The following is a 25,382-nucleotide window of genomic DNA, read 5'->3' on the forward strand; positions in this document are numbered from 1 at the left end:
CTCCTGTCAGCACGGAGCCCAGTTCAGATCTTCTGTCCCCTCTCTTTTGCCCTCCCCTGCTTGTGCATGTGTACTCTCAAAAATTAAAAAAAAAGGTGGGGGGTGCGCCTGGGTGGCTCAGTCGGTTGAGCCTCCAACTTCGGCTCAGGTCATGATCTCACAGTTTGTGAGTTCAAGCCCCACGTCGGGCTCTGTGCTGACAGCTCAGAGTCTTGAGCCTGCTTCGGATTCTGTGTCTCCCTCTCTCTGTCCCTTCCCACTCATGCTCTGTCTCTGTCTCCCAAAGATGAATAAATGTTAAAAAAAAAATTTTTTTTTAATAAAAATAAAAAATTTAAAAATTTAAAAAAAAATACTCCTTAAACATCACCCTATCAGTGATACTGACCATCCTAGATAAAAGAGAAGTCCCTCACAGCACCATCAAGCATTTCCTTTTACCCTGCTTTCTTTTCCTTGGCAGCACTTATGACATACCATATATTTGCTTCTCTATTTGTCTCCCCAGTGAGGCTTCATAAAAGCAGGGACTTATATTTCATCTAAAACTTAGTAAGTATTTGAAAATAACTGCTGTGCTAATCATACCTTTCTTAAGTTGTCGGATTAGTTCATGTTTGGTCCCACATGGCTTATAACTACTTTACTACACTTCTAGATTTTATCTGGAAAGAATATCACTAAGTAATTTCTTGCTGCCCTTAGGACTGCCCTTCAGTCCAGAAGTTTTCATTACAAACAAATGGGCATAATCAGTTTGAAAGCAGTGGATTCTTAAGTACTTACGTGGGCAATGTCTCCTTTTGTACCTATGACTCGATCCTGAGAGTGCTTACTGAACTCAACATAGTGATCTTCTGTGAAGGAATGCCTACAAACAACAAAAGTACTTCAGTGATACACCTTCAGGAAACAGTCACTGAGCCGACTGAAAATAAACATGATTCTCAGCCTCCTGCCTGACTATACTCATCTGAGGATTCTCAGCAACCAAAGAGGAAAAACTGTATACTTAAGGTTTAAAAAAAAAAATCCCTCCATCAGTTTAACCAAGCAGATCCAAAAGAATTAATTAATTAGCAGGAATTACTTTGTTAAAAAATAAATGGATAACAAGCCACACGTCTTTGAAACATACCCCAGCAAAGAGTACAACTATCATATGTGAACATGAGAAATTACACAGATGTGCCATTTTGGATTAGTGAAGGGTCAGCTGTGTGATGGGACTGGTAAGAATACTTGGTAAGAATATCTCAGAATTAAGGATAAAACCTTATTAAACATGAGCAACAGACAAGGAAGAGAGAAGTTAGCAATAACTCACAGCATTCGTCTTTTCCCAAAAGGCTTCAAGTTGAAGAATCGGATGAAGGGAAATATAAATTAGGTAAATTGTAGAACAGAAAGAGTTGGGTTATAAAAAATACATACATACTTCATATCAAATACTGATTTCATTCCCCAAAGTGCAGACAGAGGCTGGCTCCAAGTAGCAGATGTCAGCAGCAAGGACCCATCCTAAAAGAAGAAGGAGGCCCAAGGCGGGTAGTCACATGTTTATATAAATGCTGTCTGCCTATAGCATTTTAACATACAAGCTCAAAAATTATTATTGTATTATATAGAAAATAGAAAAACTACGAAGAACCAAGAAGTGTTCGAAACTGCTGGGATTTAAGTATGTGCACATGCAATGTCCTAAAAAAAATACCTAAATTTAAGAAAAGACTAACTCCTCCTGAGCTAGTAACAAAAAATACAATAGTTCCAAGGGTAGGGGAAGAAAAAAACTTGGAAAGATGTCAAAGATGGTTCCACCTTTCTTAACATTTGGCCATATATCTCAGTCTCCCTCACCTGAAATATCAGTCAAGTGAAAACATGTCTTAGACTTTCTTAGCTAACAACTCTTAGGATTTTTTCAAAAAGAAAGCCCATAGGGGCGCCTGGGTGGCGCAGTCGGTTAAGCGTCCGACTTCAGCCAGGTCACGATCTCGCGGTCCCTGAGTTCGAGCCCCGCGTCAGGCTCTGGGCGGATGGCTCGGAGCCTGGAGCCTGTTTCTGATTCTGTGTCTCCCTCTCTCTCTGCCCCTCCCCCGTTCATGCTCTGTCTCTCTCTGTCCCAAAAATAAATAAAAAACGTTGGAAAAAAAAAATTAAAAAAAAAAAAAAAAGAAAGCCCATTAAGGGGCCCCTGGGTGGCTCAGTCGGTTAAGCTTCCGACTTCGGCTCAGGTCATGACTTCGCAGTTCGTGGGTTCAAGCCCCTGGAGCCTGCTTTGGATTCTATGTCTCCCTCTCTCTCTCTCTGCCCCTCCCCGGCTCACACTCTGTGTGTGTGTCTCTCTCTCTCAAAATAAATAAACATTAAAAAAAATTTTTTTTTAAATACTTTAAAAAAAAAAGAAAGCCCAATAAAGGCTGAGTCTCCTTTACTCTATCAGGAAAACTATCCTTGTCATCTTAACAGTCCTAACTTTTAGAAATAAAGGTGTCAATTCCATCCACAGAATACTAATAAACCATGACCCACTAGAACCATATAATGCTTTTTTCCTAAAAACTCACAGTACTTTGAGATTTCTGACACAAAAAGAAAACTTCTGTGATCATAGTTTCCATCTGAGGCAAATTAAAAAAGAAAGGTTCACACATACATACACATACACATACGACTCTTAGAAGAAGGTTGGCAAACTTTTTTTTACTTAAAGAGCCAAAGAGTAAACACATTAGGCTTTGTAAGCCATATGGTCTGTGTCACAACTACTCAACTCTGCCATTGTAGCACAGAAGCAGCCACAGACCACACATAAACAGATAGGCATGGCTATGTTCCAATAAAAGTTTATGTACAAATTAACAGCCAGCCCACAAGCCCACAGTTACCAACTCATCGAAGAAGAATGAATGAGAACCACCTAGGAAGGGACTCTTACCCTGGAAGGTTCAAGATGTGTGATAGCCGAATTGTGACAGTTATAGCTGGCTTCCTCTTGTCCACTAAACACATTATAGAGCTTCAACTGCCCAGTGCAGGTGCCAAGCATCAGGAACCGCTCCCGTGCTGAGAATGCACAGCAAGTGAAACCACTCTCATCCTCATTGGCTTCCCTGAACACTGAAATAGGACGGAACCTAAGCAAAAAAAAAAAAAAAAAAAAAAAAAAAAAATCAGAGACAACGCACAAGGACTCCAAAAAAAGAAAACTTTGCTAAAAGGATGAAAGAAAAATTAAAAAAAAAAAAGAGCATTTATGTTTCAAATGGGTTCTCCCAAAATATCATAGTGACCTTCAGTGCTTCCTTTTCATTTTAAGTGAGAGAAAAGGACCTCCACTTCCAAGTTTTAACAATAACAAAAGTCCTCATATTTGAAACTTGTGATCCCCTCATCTTTATGTGAGATTTGTAAAGAATCAGAACAGGAAACAAGTGGACCAGCACAAAAACAAGTTTGGGAGTCTAGTTAGGAACAGGATGTTGCATGAGTTCTAGAAAACACACTAGTTGTAACAAGAACACAGAGTATCCTTATCCTAATAATATCCTAACAATAACAATCACATAAGGAACCCCTGGTTGACAAAGGGGGTACAGTCACATTACTCATGTATTTACACAAAGTGACAATCACTGGTATTTCAGACCAACAAATAGTCCAGCTTTCTGGAATCATCACACTTTGATTTAAATAGAAGAATCATGGGGCGCCTGGGTGGCTTGGTCGGTTAAGCGTCCGACTTCGGCTCAGGTCATGATCTCACGGTCCGTGGGTTCGAGCCCCGCGTCAGGCTCTGTGCTGACCACTCAGAGCCTGGAGCCTGTTTCAGATTCTGTGTCTCCCTCTCTCTGTGACCCTCCCCCGTTCAGGCTCTGTCTCTCTCTGTCTCAAAAATAAATAAACGTTAAAAAAAATTTTTTTTTAAATAAATAAATAGATAGATAGATAGATAGATAGATAGAAGAATCATTCCAATTCCCAGGTAGTGAGGTGGCCTCTCCTTACCTGCTAAAGATAAGGTGCCTATCAAAGCATCCGCCATCCACCCCTCCATACTTTGGAAATGATGCCCTGCGGTTTAGCCTTGAGGTAAAGTTTATTGGCGCTTGCCGCCTCTGTTTTGGCTCAGGACACTGATGAGGAGTAAAGAGGGAAAAAGGTGGGCAGGTGGCAACTGGGTTCTTGCAGCGAGCATGCTGCTCTCTAAGATATTCTGTGATGATACTGTCCAGCGTAGGTGGGGAAGGAAGATGTCTGTCCAACTGCTTTTTTATGGCTGGGCTTTGGCTATAGGCGCCATGGTCCGACTTCTGCCGCAACACTCTGATTTTCCTGCCATTGCAGGGTGATGGCCTCTCTCTGATAAAACTGATCCTACCAATCAAGGGGGAATTGCCTGCGTAAGATGGGCCAGGCAAGGCTAGTGAACCTTGCGGGGGCCGTGGCTGAGGATGGGCAGTGGGGGCAGGAGGGGCAGTGGCACCCACAGAAGCATGGCTGCCCAGTCGAGTTGCAATGCCGTTGGCGATGCGAGGTGTTCGGGGAAGAGAGACAGGAGAAGCAGCAGCAGTGACTGGGGTGAAGGCAGAAGAATGAGAAGCGGCAGTCATGGGCAAGTCAGCCTCTTTCGTCAGCACGGTTGCTGTCTCCCCAAGCCCTTTAGAAATGAGATGGTTACGTATCAACAGAAGCAGCTCTTTCTCAGGGAAGGAAATCCTTGACTGGGCAACAACATCTGCTTTTTGCAGTCGTGCCAGAGACACATCAGTGCCAATGAGAAGAGGCTTTCCTGACACTCGTTCAATGAGCTCAGCGGCATACTTGCAGAACTTGACATGATCACTGCGCTTGTCCTGCAGCACAGGCTCCTTCATCAACTGCTGGATCTGGCAGCTGCTGAAAAGGGGCAGTTTGCTGATGATCTGCCGGACAGTGCTACTGCGAGAAAGGCCCACTAGGGCCTTGCAGGCCAGAGCCCTTATCTGGTCTGCATCAGTGATGGGCATCTTGATGGATAATAAGGACAGGAGCACCTTGATGCCATTGTTGGACTGAACCACATTCCACATCTTGGCCAGGGTGTGCTCGCTACTTTTTGGAGTCTGAGGCAGCTTTCTCCGAGGAGTTCCAGAGATAAACTTGCCAATACTGGAAATTCGGTTATCCGGGCCACAAACACAATTGATGATAATCTGAAGTGCTGACTTCTGAATTTCAGCATCATGGATAAAGAACTCACCCTCAGCCACTCCCAAAATAATGCTGATACCTATTGGGGAGAAATACAAAACATTTTATATTGTTCTTCAAAAAACTAACAGCCAAATTCAATGATTGTTCCAGAGTCAAAATTTAGACTTCGATTCATTTTGTTCCACCTGAAACTACTGTACCATTTTATTAAAGGACAAGGAACTTTTTGAATAAAATACAATCAGTTCTACTACAATATAGCTTCATGATACAATACTTCATATGCAGTTGTTAAACAGGGGAATGAGGTCGGTATTATGTGGAAGTTACCAGGGTCATGTGCAATTTTTCCTGGGTTAAGGGGAGCAAAAATAGCAGGAATAAATTAAAACCTTTAGCAGGAAGGAGAAAAACCCTCAGCCTGGCTGCCACAATGGCATCAGGAACCCTTTCTGCTATATATGAATAAAGTTAAAAACAAGTGGCTGCACCTCAGGCTTTCTCCCCAAAGTGGTACACCCCAAGACCCACAGCCAGTCATACCACTTCCCATGCTCACTTTAGCAGGAGCCCTTACCTGACCCGTTCTTAATACGATACATTTTCCTTTTGTTATTATGTATGATAGCTTCTATCCATTCTGAGCTGCTTGCCAATTACGGAGTTAGGGCTCAGATTACAAAGTTGCTTTAAGTTTTCTACTGTCTGCCCTAACCCATTTTTCCCATAAACTTTATTTTTGGCATAAGACTCTGCAGAGTACAGGTTTTCAAGAATGAACCTGTACCATCATAGCACATGTATCACTTAGAAAACCTGAGTTCACCAACACAACTGATTCCTTTATATAGGGGCAACTGGGTGGTTCAGTCAGTTAAGATTCCGACTCGGCTCAGGTCATGATCTCGCAGTTCATGAATTCGAGCCCCGCGTTGGGCTCTGTGCTGACAGCTCAGAGCCTGGAGCCTGCTTCAGATTGTGTGTCTCCTCTCTCTGTCCCACTCCCACTCGTGCAGTGTGCATGTGTCTCTCTCTCAAAAATAAACAAACATTAAAAATAATAATAAAAACAAATAAAAGTGTATAGCACAACTTAGATGGGACAAGGCATTCTCCACTACTACCTTCTGTTCTAATATTGCAACTCAGGTACACAACTACGGCCAGAATTGCAAAAGAAAACAAATCCAGACCAAGCAATCACAAAAATGGAAAGGTACAACCTACCTACAGTGGAGACGGTGGAGCCAGCCTCATCTAGCACATCCACTGATTCTGCCAACTGCAGCTGGATTTTTGGCACAACAGTGAGAATAGCCAGAACATCCAAAGCAAAGCGCACAGTATCATTCCTGGACAGGAAAAACAATTAGTTAAACGGAAACTAGGAGACAGTCAAAACAAAAAAGTTAAACTGAGATACAGAATAGATCAGAACTACTACCTATGTGGCTCTGTCCCTAGCCAAGACATGAAGAGAGCATTTGTAAGTCACCATGACATTACTTTCAAAACAGTGGGGATGGAATTTTCCCCACTGCTAAAATTAAAAACAAAGGATAATCCCTAATGCTGATAAGGATGTATAAGGACAAATGCTCTCAAACTTTTGGTGGGAGTACAAATAGGGCCCTCATTTTGAAAAACAATCTAGAAATAGGAAACCAGATTCTAAAAATGTGCCTAAGCTTTAGCCCAGGAATTTCACCTGGAAGAATTTGTCCTAAGGAAATAATCAGAAATACAAACAAGGGGCGCCTGGGTGGCTCAGTTGGTTGAGCGACCGACTTCGGCTCAGGTCATGATCTCACGGTTCGTGAGTTCGAGCCCTGCGTTGGGCTCTGTGCTGGCAGCTCGGAGCCTGGAGCCTGCTTCGGATTCTGTGTCTCCCTCTCTCTCTGCCCCTCCCCCACTCATGCTCTGTCTCTCTCTGTCTCAGAAATAAACATTAAAATTAAAAAAAAAAAATACAAACAAGCATTTATGTGTTAAGATGTCCATTATCACATCGTTTAAAGTAACAAAAGAATTAGAAAACCTACACAGATAGTAAGAACACATGTGTGTTAAGTTATAGTACACTCATCTGATGAACTATTCTGCAGCTACGGACAGCCCTTCTCAAAGAATTCTAAAGAACAAAGGGAGAGGCTCAAAATACAACATTAATAAAATAGAAAACATAAGATATAAAATTGTAAGTCTGACCATACCAAGTATTGATAAAAAGGCAGAGAAATGAGAATCCCCATATCCTGCTGTTGAGATGAAAATGGTAAAGCAACATCCAATAAAGATGAAATGCAGGCACCCTACAATCCAGCTATATACATCATATCCCCAAAGAGACCCCAAAAGGAGGTATGTGGTATCATTCATTTGATAGCAAAAAAGGAAGTAACAAACACTAAATGTCCATCAATAGGGTAATAAACTAATACAGAAACACGTGAATTCAAATAAATATCAACATATATACATCTCAAAAACACAAGGTTGAAAAAAGCAAGTTGCAAAAGATGCATACAGGATAACATATAATTTAAAAACATACAAAGGAGTATTCTATTATTGCTTATACACACACATGTGTGTGGTATAAAAATATAAATGGAGAGATATACTCCAAATTCAGAAGATTGGTCACTGTGGAGAGGCAGAAAAAGGAATTGAGAAAGAAGCAAATAATGCCACCACATGCCAACACTGCATATTGGGTTGTTATATTAGTCTCTGTACATTTTGTATATTGAATTATTTCATAAAAAGATGAATTTGGTTAAATTCTATGATCTCAATTAGGTATATTTACACACATTATGGAAAAAAGACTAGAGAAATTAACAGTAGCTGAAAATCATTTCCTTCTCTAAGGTTCTGTATATTCTAAACAGAAACAAGTATTTGATTTTTAGAAACAAACTTTTAAAGGACACATTCCCAATATATTTATATTCTCTTAGTAATCAAATATGAATTTGCCACTCAAAAAATGTATTTATAACATTCCTGGTTATCTTCTGAGCTTTCATCATCTTTTCAACAAAGTTCAAGTGAATATAATAATCTACTTTAATACTCTAAAACAGTGGTTCTCAGGGCACCTGCATGGCTTGTTCAGTTAAGGGTCCGACTCTTGATACTGGCTCAGATCATGATCTCACAGTCATGAGATCAAGCCCCACGTTGGGCTCACCACAGAGTGTGGAGCCTGCTTGGGATTCTCTCTCTCTGCCCCTTCCCACTCACACTCTCTTTCTCAAAATAAATATTTAAAACTTAAATAAGTAAATAAAAGTAAAACACAGTTCTCCAAGTGTGGTTAGGGGAACCCAGTGATCTCTGAGACCCTTTCAGAAAGTCCCCTGATATAAAAACTATTTTCAGGGGCACCTGGGTAGCTCAGTTGGTTAAGCATCCTGGTTTCGGCTCAGGTCATGATCTTGAGGTTCATGGGTTCGAGCCCCATATTGGGCACTACACTGACCATGTGAAGCCTGTGTGGGATCCTCCCTCCCTCTGCCCTCCCTGGCGCACGTGCATGCTTTCTTTTTCTCTCTCTCATAAAATAACCTAAAAAAAATTTTTTTAATTATTTTCATAATAATACCAGGATGTTAGTTTCCTTTCTCACTTTCATTCACAAGTGGCTACTAGAGCTTTCTGAGGCTATGTCATGTGTGATGTCACAAAAGAGTGAATACAGAAGCAGATTATGAGATATTAGGCAGACATTTAAAAACCTTGCTGAAATCATCTGGTTTTATTCTGGAAACTTTTCATAAAAAATGCTAACGTGTAATGGGGTTAAGATTATTTTTAAGTAAATTCATAAGTATTTTTACATTTACTCAGTTTTACTTTCTAATTGTTAAATATCAACAGATTTAACACAAAAACAAAAGCTCTTTGGGGTTCTCAATTTTTAATACAATAAAAGGGTCCTGAGACCAAAAAGTTTTAAAATGGCTGCTCCAAAAGTTATCTCCCTAGATTTACTATCCTGGCATTTCACAAACAAGCCATATGCACCCTAAATAAGGCAGTCTTGTCTTTATGACAATGAATGGATAGGGAAAGAAGGTAAAGAATCACTCTTCATAAACTTTGTTACTGTCTTCTCTTCAGATTCTACCTTTTCCAAAATATAACTTTCTCTGATATCACGCTCAAGTAGAACCCACCCAAACTCCTGATTCTATCAGCTGTCCTTTTCTGAGCCTCATCCTGCTGTGCCCTGACTGCTTTTAACTGAATTGTGAAAATCATAAAAGCAAAAAATACAGTTTTCTGTGAAAGAAGATTATGTGTGGCTGTCAGCCAGTAGAGAGATGTTTAAAGTCTAAGTACCAAAAAAAAATACTGAACTGCAGTCTCAAGACAGGACTTCAAACCCACCTCTGCAGCTGTGTAAATTACATAACTTCTGTAAGAGCACAGACCTTGATCCCCATCTTTTGTGCAGTATTCATAATCATCAGAACCATATATATAAACAAAAATTCTGTAAATTAAAAATATTATCTTCCGGGGGCGCCTGGGTGGCTCAGTCAGGTTAAGTGTCCGACTCGGCTCAGGTCATGAGCGCATGGGTTCTAGCCCCTTATCGGGCTCTGTGATGACAGCTCAGAGCCTGAAGCCTGCTTTGGATTCTGTGTCTTCCTCTCTCCCTGCCCCTCCTCTGCTCATGCTCTGTCTCTCTCTCTCTCAAAAATAAAGATTTTTAAAAATTAAGAAAAAATAGATTATCTTCGTAGGGGCACCTGGATGGCTCAGTCAAGCGTCTGACTTCGCCTCAGGTCATGATCTCATGATTTGTGGGTTCGAGCCCCACATCAGGCTCTCTGCTGTCATCACAGAGCCTGCTTTGGATCCTCTCTCTCTCTCCACCACTCCCCCACTAGTGCATGCGCACATGCACACGCACTCTCTCAAAATTAAACATTTAAATTATATATATATGTGTATGTGTGTATATATATACATACGTATATATGTATATACATATGTATATATATATTATCCTCTTTAATCTACTTTCTCAGATTCACACTCAAAATTTCAATTCAGTTCAACAAATGTTTGCTAAGCATACACTATATACAAACCAATATCACCTTAACCAAAAGGCAGAATCTAACTTCATTTAAAACCTCTCTCTAATCCCACCTTGCATAATAGGTCTTCCAATTGCAGGCAATAGAAATAAGCTGCAACAAGAGTTGAACACAAGAAAGTTTGAGGAAGACTTCAGCTGGTTCCCAATATAGCTGCGCTGGACCATACTCTATCAAAAACTCCATCATTTCCACAATCTGTTCATGAGTATATGAACACGCCTATAAGGAGAGATGCATATTATTAAAGAACTCTATTACCTGCTTGCTACCTTCCTCATCACAGCTCAATAGTCAACAAGTTTTGATAAACCTAAGTAATAATAGCTTTCAAATTTCACAATTGAGTCAATAGCCCACATGTGAAATAATGAATATGTTTAATCTTTTACTTATAATTAGACTCATAATACATTTTGCCCAAAAAAGGTAACAAAATGTTCACAACTTGTTGGTACATATATTTCACAACTTGGAAAAGAAGTACCACATAAAATAACTGGTTTCTTTTCAATTTGTGATTTTTTAAAACACATCTTTATTCCAAAACACATCAAGAAAGTTAAAAAATGATACAGAAGTGGAGTAACAGACGTGCCCTTTCAGAAAAAAAATTCCACACAGAAGGAGGCAGTATATCTAGTACTTTTCATAGAAGAAAGCCCTTTTATACACACTTCAGTTCATCTTTTAGTTTTAATATCCCAGAGAAGTAGCAACTTACAACTAGGAGCAAAACAAGTCCCTGATACATCCATGTTCAAGTATTCTGCCCCTACACAAGGCAAGTATAATCCAACAATGTACATACTGCATAAACTCCATTGATCTCAATGAGTGTTAGGCCCAACAATGTTATAAGAGTTAACTTTTCCTTTTATGGCAAGGTCCTCTCACCTTGTATGGGGGTTGAGGATGGACAAGAATGCCACCCTCAGTCCTCTGAAGTGACTGTTTTACTTGTTCCAATTTAATGGCCAGGTGAGCCTCAAAGTACTTGCGCAAGGCCATGCAGGTATGTTTCCCAGTTTGGCGGCTAGCAAATATTTCATCATCACTCAGAAGTGCACCCTGATCTTCCAAATTTAGAATCTCCAAAGTACTGATCTATTAGGAAAGAGACAAAAAGATGGGGAAAAAGGGAAGGAAGGAAAAAACAGAAAGAAAAAAGTAAAAGGAGGAAAAGGATTACAGTAAACTTTTATGCTCAACAAGACTAACAAACATCGAAGCATATTTGTCTATAAAAGATGTTAAGAGTTGCCATATATAAGCAAAACATTAAACAGTTACTGAAAAATTACATAGCTTGTAATCATGTTGAAAGACATTCAGGCACAAAACCACTGCTTTAAGAAAGATCAAGATTATGAACACAATTCCCCCTATGAGATTAGTATATTCAAGGCAAGTCTACAATGGCAGAGTCCTCTAACCGCTTAAGAGAAGTAAAAGACTTCATTCACAAAAAATGATAGCAAAATTCTTCTAGTCAAAAGCTGTTTCTTGGGGAGCCTGGCTGGCTCACTTGGTGGAGCAAGTGATTCTTGATCTCAGGGTTGTCAGTTCGAATCCCACATTAGATGCTGAGATTACTTAAAAATGAAATGTTAAAAAAAAAAAAAAAAAAAAAAAAAGGTTCCTCTCTTCTACACTACTGAAAGGCAGCCAAGACAAGCAAGACCCCTATTCCTCACAAAAAGAAGCCACTGAGAACCTCACCAAATTCACCAGACGACGAAGACCATCATAGCGGTCAAAGAGCTCCAACACAGCCCGGAAGGAGAAGCAAATTGAGAAAAACATGGTAGCATGGCAGCATCCTGAGGCATGAGAACATTCCATTAACCACAGAGTATAGTTCACCACATCAGACAGAACATTGTGGGGATGCATACAAACCTGCAAAAAATAAAACAGTTTTTAAAAATTTCAGGCAAAAGAACCTTCAAAAAGGGATGAAAAATTCACCACTGTAGCTAGCTATCTGTGCAGAATACAATGATCATCACTAATGCAGTCATTCTGAGTTTAAAACTTAAGTTACAAATGAAATTCTGTAACAATCTATTCCAAACTGAAGACCCTAAATTTAGATACTTAAATTTGAGCTATTTACTGAATGCCAAATTTTGCAAATATTTACATCCTCTAACGCTCACAGTGCTCAGTTCCATAGGGTATCAGTTCCCACTTAGAAGGTAAGAGGGTGTCTGAATGGCTCAGTTGGTTAAGCATCCAACTCTTTTTTCTTTGTTTTAGAGAGAGAAAGAGAGAGAGAGAGCAAGCTCAATCAGGGGAGGGACAGAAAGAAAATCCCAAGCAGGCTCTGCACTGCCAGCATGGAGCCCAATGTGGGGCTCAAACCCACGAACGATGAGATCATGACCTGAGCTGAAATCAAGAGTCAGACACTTAACCAACTGAGCCACACAAGTGCCCCATAAGCATCCAATTCTTGATTTTAGCTCAGGTCATGATCTCACAGTAGTGAGACTGAGCCCAGAGATGGCTCTGTGCTGGATGTGGAGCCTGCCTAAGATTTTGTCTCTCTCTGCCCCTCCCCAGCTCGCATGTTCTGTCTCACTCTCAAAAAATAAAATAAAATAAAAAAGATGAGAAAGAAGCTCAAAGAGATAAGAGACTATCCATGGGTGATAAAAGTGACTTGAACCTTCTGATACTAAAGTCTACAAGTTTGTTATCCACTCACTGATTCGTTTCACATACATTTCGATGTCTCCTATGGATCAAAACGTCTCCTATGGATCAATGAATTCTAAAGTATTCCCCAGGTTTACTTTTTTATCTTAGCCATAATTAATTTTGTATACACACCTACAGATTAAGTTACTATTCTCAAAAGAATACATATCTTTGCATAATGTTGATCACAAAAGGGAAAAAAATTAAAACTAAAACATTATTAACAAATATGCAAAGATGAATCAAGACATAGCCCAAGAAGAATTTACCAACTTCACTCTACCAGAAGAGCCAAAACACACAGAACATTAGAAAAAATATTCCAGGCATGGAAATGATAAGAGCTTCCCTAGGTGTGTCTAGGGACCCACTACTTTTCAAATGTAACTCATTCAAAAATAAAAAATAAAAATAAATTAAAAATAAAAAAAAAAAAATGTAACTCATTCACATTTTTTTTTTTTAAATCACTAAATAAACAAGTCTTAACTGGAAAAACAGAAGAACCAGATGGGGAAACTCTGGAGCCCTGAGAACAACGGGAATTATTTTATCTCCACCACACATTATTTGTTAACACATACAAAGCATCATCTGTTTTTATAATAGATTAACTCTAAAACCCAAAATATAACTCCATTAACGACATCTGACAAGAGCCCAAGAACTAATACTAATTCAACAGAAATGGCAAAAACTAAATAAAGCCCCTAGACCTCAATCTACCTTGCTTTTTTTTTTAATTCAAATAGGAGAAAAAACAATCTTTTGTAAACAATTTTACATTTTTAGAATGCTTTGTGAAAGCCATATATTCATCATGTTCTCTAATTCTTTCATTAAAATTATTTTCATTAAAATTTCATTAAAAAACTCCCAACTACTCATTTTTTTCTGTGAAGGTGCTAACAAGTCTCCTCACCAAATCCCATTCCCAAACTCTAAATGGACTGGACTTACTCTTTCCATGGCATCCTGGTTGTAGGACAGGTAATACAAGCACATGGATACACCAGTTGCAGCCATAGAAGGACGAGGAATTTCCAGTAATTTCTGTACTCCACCATGCGCAACAAACTCTGTGGCAAACTTGTTATGGAGCAGGAGAGATGCAAGGTGCTAAACAAAGAGGACACATGTTACTGTGCAAGGATCTAGAATAATCACAAAATCTTTTCACAAAACATTAAATCAAGCTGCTAAATAAAAGGAATCCTCTGAAGTAGACAACCACTCCCTCACAACAGAAATAAAACCAGTACTGCTTAAAGGGAAATAAAAAAACAGAGAAAACCCTCTATGGTATGTGAATTATATCTCAATAAAGCTGGGGGGGGGGGGGGGACCTATTAAGATTTCCTAACATCCCCTTCTAACACCAAAGGTTTTCATAAAGGTGAAAAACAAGAAATGAAAAATACTGCCATAAACAATGACATAGTCCCACAACCATTTTATTATTACATAGCTTCCCTAAAGGATTTTTCTTAACCTTCCCATTTTAATCCTTTAAATATAATCAGCCCTATGTTCTAGTTTTGGCTCAGTCACAGACTTATCATCTAATAAAATACCAAACTCTGTCTTCTTTTTTTTTTTAATTTTTTTTTTAATGTTATTATTTATTTTTGAAGGAGAGAGACAGAGCATGAGCGGGGGAGGAACAGAGAGAGAGGGAGACACAGAACCCAAAGCAGGCTCCAGGCTCTAAGCTGTCAGCACAGAGCCCAATGCGGGGCTCGAACTCACAACCGTGAGATCATGACCTGAGCTGAAGTCAGACGCTTAACTGACTGAGCCACCCAGACACCCCAAAATTTTGTATTCTTTTATACTGAACCTCATTATATATAACTCCAAATAACCATCTTCAACAAATTACCAAACTAGCAAATGTTTGGAACTTATCAGAATGCACTTTAAACAGATCTTTAAAAGCATGTGATCTTTCAAGTTTTGTTAACTTCCTGTTCAGTTCCCACTAGTCTCTCTGGGTAGACCTGGTCTTCTGGGCAATTTTAAAGGCAGGAAGTACAATGCAAGCAGCAGGCTACTTCATGACCTTCAACCCAAGCTAATGTGGACAGGGCCTCGGAAGAACTAGAGCTCCCCCTCGTGTTTCTCGTGCCAAGGTGTCTTCCAGATGGTGAAGCAGGCACAAAGTAGAGACAAAACAGACTGGAAAGTATGTAACTGGATACAAATCTTGCCAGGGTTAATGGCAAAAACAACAGGTATGTACCTTCTTCAGAAGTTCTCTCAACACCCAGATTCAGACTAATCCTCATATGTAATTCAAATCTCTTACCTCTTTACTCTTTTTGTCTGTTATCCAAGTCTGTCCTCCAAGTAGCTAAACCACATATGGTTCCCTGCCAACCCTTAGAAGATGGCATGTAGTTTTTCTCACGTCCCTACCATAAAGTGGCAGTTCCACTGCCAGGATAGGTAGAAGAGAAAAGAGAGTAATAAGCAGGTTCAACCTTACCAATACAAAGCCTATAACCTAGATCACTTTGCTCATGTAAGCAAAGATTCTACTTTCTCTCTTTATATTGTATCTCCGTATAAGGTCTGGTTCTTCAAATGACTACATTTTAACCCATTTTTATTTTAACTTCAACACCTATCCCCCTCTCCTATACAACTGAACCTTCCTTTTGAACAAAGGAGTACATATCTTTCTACATTATTTCCCTGTAAGAAAGATCTCTTGCCAACTTTTCCCTGTTCACCCTTATTTCATTTTCTTTAATCCCCTATGACTCTGTATGGAAACAGCTGAATAACAATATCCATTATAATTCCTCATACATAACCTATGGAAATAGCAACTGCCCAAATCCCCTCTTCCACTATCTCCTGGTTCAGGACAGGATGCTGCATCTGAAAGCAAGACCTTTGGACTAGAGAGAACTCTGACCTCTAGCTGCATTCCACTGTTGAAAGTATAATGAATTTACACACACACACACACACACACACACACACACACTACATCCACACACAGGGATATGTTATACAGGGTATGTCTGACCTCCTCCAAGTTTAAAATTTCTGGCATCTGAAAGGCAACTTTCCTCACCTCCATTTCATTTCAATATACTCTGGAACTCTGCTGTCCAATGCAGTAATCATTGGCCACACGAGACTAAGATAAAAAATTCAATGCCTCAGTGACACTAGCTACATTTTAAGTGCTCATACAGCTAGTAGCCACTGTATTGAAAAGCAGAGACATAGAAAATTTCCACCATTACTAAAACTTTTTTTTAATTTTTTTCATGTTTATTTTTGAGACACACACACACACACACACACACAGAGTATGAGTGGGGGAGGGGCAAAGAGCGAGGGTGACACAGAATCTGAAGCAGGCTCCTGGCTCTGAGCTGTCAGCACAGAACCTGACACGGGGCTCGAACTCACAAGCTGTGAGATCAAGACCTGAGCTGAAGTCGGATGCTTAACCGACTGAGCCTCCCAGGCGCCCCTCTACCATTACTGAAACTTCTATTAGATAGCATAGCTCTAGAATATCAAAAATAAAGTTGTTTCTTTCTTTCTTTTTTTTTCCCTTAAAGTTGTAACTTTAAAGAGCCAGAAAGAGCATCACTTCTTTTTTCAGAGGTCTTTTCTGGAAACATTTCTCAGGAAGAAGACAATACTCCTTCCTTTGTGCCCCATACTTTTTCCACAACATCTATAATATCTAAAAGAAATCATAGGCTTACATGACTGTCTTAAGCAAACTATAAAGATTTGATTTACCTAAAAGTGTAAACATCACAGAAAGGTACTCTGTTCATTAGTTACCTGTTGAGTAGAATTATATGATAGCCACAATGTTATTCATTCAATTTATCTCTCTCCATTCAGATTACTTGAATAAGTATGAATTTCGTGGGCTAGCTAACCTGCCCTCCCCTATTTAGTGCCTCTGCAACTCAGGAAGTCACTTACCTCTACTGAATTTAGGTCTGCCTCTACTTCTTTACTCATTTTCCAATTCACATTTTGTTTACTCTAGATAAGCTAACATCATACGCTATGTAAATGATGAAGAATTCAGAAAAAGTAATGTTGCCTGACAAAGAATATTTAAAAAGTAGGATATAAGGTACTATACACATAGTTTTCCACTCCTATGCAGCAAAAATAACTGAGGCCATCCCCAGATCTAGATCCACTCTCTACCATTCAACCCTGTAGGACAGACTCCTGAATTTCCGTGAAACCACTTGGTAAGTAAGCCTCATCTCTTCTACCGAAATAAGAAATTTTCAATTGTTACTATTTTGACACATCTGGCAATGAAAATGCCCTGAGCAATAAAACTCAGAGATGCTATACACCAAAACACATGGGTACATCCATGTCAATACAACATTCAGTACCTAACATTTTCAAGAATTTTACCCCAAGTGGGGCACCTGGCTGACCCAATCAGTGGAGTGCACGACTCCTGACCTCAAGGTTGTGACTTTGAACGCCATGTGAGGTGTACAGATTACTTAAAAAAAAAAAAAAAAATCTTAAAAAAATTTTTTTACCTTGAGCGCCTCAAATGTAAGCAGGACATCATTAGTCTGTTTCAGGTCAATATAGAACATCATTAATTCCCGTGATCCAAGTTGCATGAATATGGGAAGTAACTGAAATGAAAACAAAAATAAATCTTAACACTGGGTTTATTTTCACATATTTCCTGTTCCATTATGAAGACAAAAGATTTTAAAAAAATGAGGTACCCCCCCCCACTCCCTTATAAACATACAAACCCACTTTTATCAAATAGACCTACATCTGAAGTGACCTAAGACTTTACCAGTGGCATAAGACTTCACCAGTTTGAGGCAAAGACTTTTCTGTATTAGAGTAAAAACACCTCAGAGTATAAAATGCTACCTAAAATATCTCAGAAATAAGCACTAGTCCCAAAGTGTGAACAGCATTCTTCCCAATAAGCTTACCTCCTGATATTCTCCTAGGGGGGTCAAATACTGGAGAATGAGTCGCTGCTCAATAGCAGGAGTCATAGGATAAAGAGTATAATTGGTGCCAATCACCCAAGGGGACATTTCTGACCAGCTGCTATTAGATAGCTCAACAAACATACGATCTGGATCAGATGCTGAGAAACCCAACTTCTGCTTGGCTTTCCTAAAACTCTCTCTGTCACCCTGTTTTGCTGACTTGTTTTTCCTCAATCCTCCCTCGTCAGGTTTGGCTGCTGAGTTCACTCTACTACTGGTCTTGTGGCCTGAATCAAGATGAAAGGAAATCTCCATGTCCCCAGAGGCTTCCTCTTGTTCACCATCCACTACATCTACAGCCATGTCGCCATAGTCCATATCCACAGCTTCTTCATCCAGAGGCAAAAGGGGTTCAGAGGAGAGCTTTCGCGGGCTGGGACGCTTGTTTTCCTGCCGCAAAGCCACTTCCTGAAGTTGTAGCTCCCTCAGTCTTCGAAGTACTATTGCCACCTATCAACAGATATTGGAATAAAAGGCCTTATTTCTTCTGCATCTTAATTTAAATGAGTCTTAATAAATAATTCTTATTTCCATTTAAGGAGAAGTAGACCCTCATGCAATTATTTCAGTATCTGGAAATGGCAAAGATTTGATAAATACTTTGACCTAATTCCTACAGCTTAATGAAATAAACTCTCATTCCTCATAAAATTTCCCAGAGAACCCAAACCACATTTGCACATCAGACATCATTCATAGCTGATCTATCTGGATCAAGCTGGGCTGGACCATCACACCTGAAGAGGCAGACACTAGACATATTCATGATTTAAAAAAAATGTCCAGGGGCGCCTGGGTGGCTCAGTCGGTTGAGCGACTGACTTCGGCTCAGGTCATGATCTCACGGTTTGTGAGTTCAAGCCCTACGTCGGGCTCTGTGCTGAGAGCTCAGAGCCTGGAGCCTGCTTGGGATTCTGTGTCTCCCTCTCTCTGTCCCTCCCCCACTCATGCTCCCTCTCTGTCTCAGAAATAAACATTAAAAAAAAAAAGTCTGAAAACATGAAGGCTTCTCAAACTTATATCTGTTGTAAATGCATTGTTAGATATTGCCATCTACATAATTATACAATCTATTTTTCAAGTTCACTACTTTTTCACGTTTTAAGTACTTATTTTATTTTTTATTTATTTTTGAGAGAGAAAGACAGGGTGCAAGCAGGGGAGGGGCAGACAGAGCGGGAGACACAGAATCTGAAGCAGGCTCCAGGCTCTGAGCTGTTAGCACAGAGCCTGATGTGGGGCTCTAACCCATGGAACATGAGATCAGGACCTGAGCCAAAGTCAGACACTCAACCAAAGGCACCCCTTAAGTACTTATTTTTTGAGCCAACACTAAAATATAGCATTATGCTTAGTTTAAAAAAAAAAAAAAAGAAAGAAATTATGCCTGCAATTTACTTCAAACTACATAAAAAAAAAAGGATGGTGGATGAAATAAAAGAAAAGGTGGATGGATGGATGGGTATGCACGGGTATAGTAAAATGTTCACAAACAATTTAAGTGGTATGTACACAGCTGTTCTCTGTAAAATTCTATTTTGCTGTATGTTTGAAAATTTTCATAATCCAAATGTTGGGATATGATCCTTGATAAGATGAAAAATGGCTATTTTCAAGTTAAAAAAAGTAAAATCAAAACTATTATGAAAAGTAATTTTGAGGGGTGCCTGGGTGGCTCAGTCAGTTAAGCGTCCAACTCTTGATCTTGGCTCAGGTCATGATCTCACAGTCTGTGAGATCAAGCCCCGCATCGGGCTCTGCACAGACAGCATAGAGCCCGCATGGGATTCTCTCTCTCCCTCTCTGCCCCTCCCCAGCTCGCTCTTTCTCTCAGAATACACAGACTTTAAAAAAAAAAAAGTTATCTTGAAATGTCAAAATTATAGCTATATTCCAGTACCATATAATGAATAAGATCTACCTTTTCGAGTTCAGGTAGTAAGGAAAGAACTTGTGAATACTCTCCCACCTTATACAAAAAGTAATTCTAACATAGTCCTTACCAGCTGTGAATTCTCATCTCTATAGTTGGCAGCAATGTCTTGATTCTCCATAGCACCTCCTAACAGTCCAGTAGAATACGTCCTCAATGGCTGATCAGCCTCTCGGGCCCATTTGAAAAGATTCTCAACAATTCCCTCCTATAGTAAAGGAAATTAAATAGTACAATTCAGCAAAGACCATTTTCATAATTAAAGACATAAGCAAAGATTTTAGTCTTATGAAAGAATCTCTTAATAAGATATTTCAATGCTGCTCATAAATTTAAAAATGCAAGTAAAGTGTCTAAGTGGATTAAAGTATCTGTACATCTGTGAAATAGATTCCTATCTAGCCACTGAAATTCAAGCTAAAGATCAATAATCACATAACAGTCTTACCTTAGATGTTTGAGACCCAAAATATTCTATGACCAAGTGGGAAGCACTAAAACTTCTATATTCTTTGAAGTTCACAATGCACAATTAACATTACTAATGAGAAGTCATCCATCAAAGTACTTAACACCACATATCCCAAACTCATTTTTCATTAGTTTTTTTTATGAAATAGTACACATAAACATGCATACTCCAGGGGCAACTGAGTGGCTCAGTCAGTTAAGCACCTGACTTCAGCTCAGGTCATGATCTCATGGTTTGTGGATTTGAGTCCCGCATCGGGCTCTGTGCTGATAGCTCAGAGCCTGGAGCCTGCTTTGGATTCTGTGTCTCCCTCTCTCTCTGCTCCTTCTTGCCACGCTCTCTCTCTCTCTCTCTCAAAAATAAATTAAACGTTAAAAACAATTTTTTAATTAAAAAAACATGTATAGTCCAATCAAAGAAAATGAAAATCACCCACGATCTACTTGAGATCTTCCATGTGTTCTTCCTTATACCACCTGTGTCCTCTCTTCCCAAAAGGTACCCATGTTACTAAATTTTAACAATTTTCTCATTAAACTTGTTAAAGTTATATGCTTTGAACTATATAAACCACATGATACTGCATTTTCCTGCAAGTTATTATTCACCATTATGTTCTTTACATTCACCTATATTACTACATGTAATTGTCACAAATAGCATTCAACATAAGACAGACTTTAGACACAATTACTTATTAACTTCTATCAACCTTACGTGATTAGGTAAGTATTTACTGAAAAGGAAACTGAGTCACAATAAGGTTAAGTAACGTAAGTGAAAGAGCTGGGGTCTGATCCCAGGCAGTTGACCTCCAGATGTTCTTCACCTCCGTATTTTGCCGCTATTTTGTTGGCTTAAAAACCACAACTCTGTGAGTCTGAGCCCCACAAGAGGGCTCTGTGCTGACAGCTCAGAGTCTGGAGCCTGCTTCAGATTCTGTGTCTCCCTCTCTCTCTGCCCCTCCCCTACTCGTGCTCTCACTCTCAAAAATAAACATAAAAAAAAAATCTTTAAATAAAAAACTAAAAAAAAAAAACCAGAAAAAAAACAACTATTTTTGTGCAAGCCTATCCATAGCTATCCACAGAGCAGACATCTAGGATCAGAACTACTAAATCAGGGGGCACCTGGGTGGCTGAGTCAGTTAAGCATCTGACTCCAGCTCAGGTCATGATCTCACAGTTCATGAGTTCGAACACCAAGTGCTAACAGCACAGAACCTGCAGCCTGCTTCAGATTCTATGTCTCCCTCTCTCTCTGCCCCTCCCCTGCTTGCACTGTCTGTCTCTCTCTCTCTCTCTCTCTCTCTCTCTCTCTCAAAAGTAAATAAACATTTAAAAAAAAATAAACTACTAAACAGGGGCGCCTAAGTGGCTCAGTTGGTTAAGTGTCCAACTTTGGCTCAGGTCATGATCTCACAGTCTGTGAGTTCGAGCCCCGCATCAAGCTATCTACTGTCAGCACAGAGGCAGTTTCGAATCCTCTATCCTCCTCTATCTCTGCCCCTCCCTCACATGCGCACACTCTCTCTTTCTCAAAAATAATTAAAAAAAAAAAAAAAAAAAAACTGCATCATGGATGTAGGATATGTGCATGCTCAACTTTACCAGAGAATGCCAGGCTATTTTCCAAAGTGACTGCAACAATTCACATTTCCACCAACAGTGAATACTTTTTTTCTACATCTCTGTCAACACTTGACCACAGTCATACTTTTCACCTTCTGTAGTCTGGTGGGTATAAAAACAGCACTGCATATAATTTGAATTCATCATTATTAATGAGGTTCAGCATTTTTTCATTCCTGTTGACCATTTAGGCTTCCATTTCTGTGAAATACACAGCTTTTACAAGTGTTTTATGATAAACACAAGCTCATAATTTTTATGTAATCATACTTAACAGTATTTTCTTTTAAATTTTGTGCATTTTGTATCTTAAATTCTTCCCTAAGGTCATGGAGTCATTATCCCATATATTTCTAAACATTTTAACCTCTTTTCAAAAAATTAACACTCTGAAAAACACATGCTGAGAAATTTTGTTTTAAAATATTGACATGAGGGGTTCCTGGGTGACTCAATCAGTTGAGCTTCAACTTCGGCTGAGGTCATGATCCCACAGCTGGTGAGTTCAAGACCCGTGTCCAGCTCTGTGCTGACAGCTCAGAACCTGGAGACTGCTTCAGATTCTGTGTCTCCCTCTCTCTCTCTGCCCCTCCCCTGTTCATTCTCTCTCTCTCTCAAAAAAAAAAAATTAATGAAAACATTAAAAAATTTTTTCAAAAAAATATATTGACATGAGAAGTGCCTAGGTGGCTCAGTCGGTTAAGTGTCTGACTCTTTGTTTCAGCTCAGATCATGGTATCACGGTTCTATCTTCAGCTGTGTCTAAACTTCACTCTAATTCATCTACTATATTTTTAAATTCAATAACTGTAAACTTTATACACACTAGCTCTCTGTTTCCTTTCCCAAATGGCCATTTTTCTCCCATGGTCTTGGACTTTTGTTAAGAATTTAGATTCTTTTTTTTTTTTTTTTTTTTTTTTACATATCCAATAATTTTGAACCTTTTAAACCATTCTTAAGTGTACAATTCAGAGTGATTAAGTACATTTACAATGTTGCATAACCATCACCACTGTTTTTCCAAAACTTATTATCCCAAACAGAAATTCTGTACCCCCACTTTCAATAATAGATAGAACAACCAAACAGAAGATCAGTAAGGAAACATAAGAGTTGAACACTATAAACCAATTACACCTAACAGACACACAGAGAATACTCCACCCAACAAGACCAGAATATACATTCTTCTTAAGTACACATGGATCATTTTCCAGGATAGACCATGTTAAACAACAACAGGGTTAATAAATTAAGAAGAATAAACTCTTACAAAGAATTTTTTCCAATCACATTGAAATTAAATAAGAAATCAACAACCTAAGGAAAACTGGACAATTCATATGTGGAAATTAATACACTTTTAAATAACCCAGGGGTCAAAGAAGTCACAGGGAAATTAGAAATACCTTGAGATGAATGCATACCAAAATTTGTGGGAGGTGTCACAAGCATTGCTAAGAGGGAAATTCATGGCTGCAAACATACATACAATTAAAAAAAAGATGGATCTCAAATCCCTAATAACCTAACTGTACACTTTAAGGAACTAGAAAAAGAGCAAACAAAACCCAAAGGTAATAGAAGCAAATAATAAAGATTAGAGTGAAGATAAGTAAAACAGCAAATAGAAAAATACAGAAAATGAAACCAAAAGTTGTTTCTTTGAAAAGATCCAACAATATTGACAAATCTTGAACAAGACCCAAAGAAATTTTAAAAATAAAAATAAAAAAGACTCACATTACTCTCAAAACTGAAAGAGAGGAATGCCTGGGTGGCTCAGTCAGTTAGGCATCCAACTCTTAAGTTTCAGCTCAGGTCATGATCTCAAGGTTCAGGAGTTCAAGCCCCACATCAGGCTCTGTGCTGACAGTGTAGAGCCTGCTTGGGATTCTCTCTCTCCCTCTCTCTCTGCTCCTCCCACTCTCTTTCTCTCTCCTCCTCAAAATAAACAAACTTAAAAAACAAATAAAATTTAAAAATACAAACAAAAGTTTGTACCAATCTTACTACCAATCTTGCAGAAATAAAAAAAAACATATAAAACACTATAAACAATTATATACCAACAAAATGAATAACTTAGGTAAGATGACAAAATGGACAAATTCCTAGATACACAATCTACCAAAACTGATTCATAAAGACAAACTGATTAAGACCTAAGTAGTAAGGAGACTGAATCAGTCATCAAAAATCTCCCAAAATAGAAAAACTCAGGACCAGATGAATTCATTGGTGAATTGTACACTAAACATTTAAAGAATACCAATCTTTCTCAAACTCTTCCAAAAAATAAGGGAACACTTCAAACTCATTCCATTAGGCCAGCGTTATCCTGATGCCAAAGAGACTCTAAGAAAACTATAGAACAATATCCCTTATGAATACTGATACAAAAAAACCTCAATAAAATACCACAGCAGCACAGTAAAAGGATTATACACCATGATCAATGAATGGATTTATCCAGGAATGCAAGCATAGTTCAACATACAAAAACCAATCTAGTACACCAAACTACACACAATAAAATGAGTGTGAAATTACTGTGAATTAATGGAAAACCATCTGACCATCTCAATTGATACAAAAAGAATCTGCCAAAAATCAACACACTTTCATTAAAATACTTAATAAATTAGGAACAGAAGGAAACCTCCTTAATATCATAAAAGCCAGTTATGGAAAATCCACCCACACTCAACATTATACTCAACAATCAAAAAGACTAACAGACTTTCTCCCTAACATCAAGAACAAGACAGAGGCGCCTGAGTGGCTCAGCTGATTAAGCATCTGACTTTGACTGAGGTCCATGGGTGTCCAGCTCTGTGCTGACAGCTCAGAGCCTGGAGCCTGCTTCAGATTCTGTCTCCCTCTCTCTCTGCCCTTCCCCTGCTCATGAGCGCACACATGCTCTCTCTCAAAAATAAGCACTAAAAACAATTTTAGGAAAAAAAGAACAAGACAAAGATGTCTGCTTTCACTACTTCTATTCAACACAGTAAGTTCTAGCCAGAACTGGACAAGAAAAAGAAATTAAAGGCATTTATGTTGGAAAAGAAGAAATAAAATTATCTCTATTCACAGATGACATGATATTTTATGTAGAAAACTTCTAAGATTCCACATACAATGTTAGAATAAATGAATTCAACAAAGTTACAGCATACAAAATCAGTTACATTTCTCTTTTTTTTTTAATGTTTACTTTTGAGAGAGCATGAGCAGGGAAGGGGCAGAGAGAGAGGGAGACATAGGATCCAAAGCAGGCTCCAG

At 38.9% G+C, this 25,382-nt stretch overlaps 1 protein-coding gene across 14 annotated transcripts in view; it reads right to left on the reverse strand.

Moving 5' to 3' along the window:
• The window catches only part of DCAF1 (DDB1 and CUL4 associated factor 1), an 89,542-nt gene that overhangs the window by 32,116 nt on the left and 32,044 nt on the right, over nt 1–25,382 (reverse strand). For all 14 annotated transcript variants that reach the window (XR_006214806.1, XR_006214805.1, XR_006214804.1 and 11 more), the window contains 12 exons: nt 20,062–20,199; nt 17,996–18,508; nt 17,576–17,677; nt 13,983–14,141; nt 12,039–12,218; nt 11,214–11,423; nt 10,369–10,538; nt 6,427–6,551; nt 4,012–5,275; nt 2,942–3,140; nt 1,439–1,521; nt 787–871 (listed from right to left, as the gene is read on the reverse strand). Coding sequence is in view for 9 of the 14 variants with exons in the window: in XM_042979039.1 (XP_042834973.1) it covers nt 787–871; nt 1,439–1,521; nt 2,942–3,140; nt 4,012–5,275; nt 6,427–6,551; nt 10,369–10,538; nt 11,214–11,423; nt 12,039–12,218; nt 13,983–14,141; nt 17,576–17,677; nt 17,996–18,508; nt 20,062–20,199 (3,228 nt within the window). In the remaining 5 variants the exon portion in view is untranslated. The remainder of the gene's footprint in view (nt 1–786; nt 872–1,438; nt 1,522–2,941; nt 3,141–4,011; nt 5,276–6,426; nt 6,552–10,368; nt 10,539–11,213; nt 11,424–12,038; nt 12,219–13,982; nt 14,142–17,575; nt 17,678–17,995; nt 18,509–20,061; nt 20,200–25,382) is intronic.

The sequence above is a fragment of the Panthera tigris genome, chromosome A2 (assembly GCF_018350195.1).
Source record: "Panthera tigris isolate Pti1 chromosome A2, P.tigris_Pti1_mat1.1, whole genome shotgun sequence".
Lineage (NCBI taxonomy): Eukaryota > Metazoa > Chordata > Mammalia > Carnivora > Felidae > Panthera > Panthera tigris.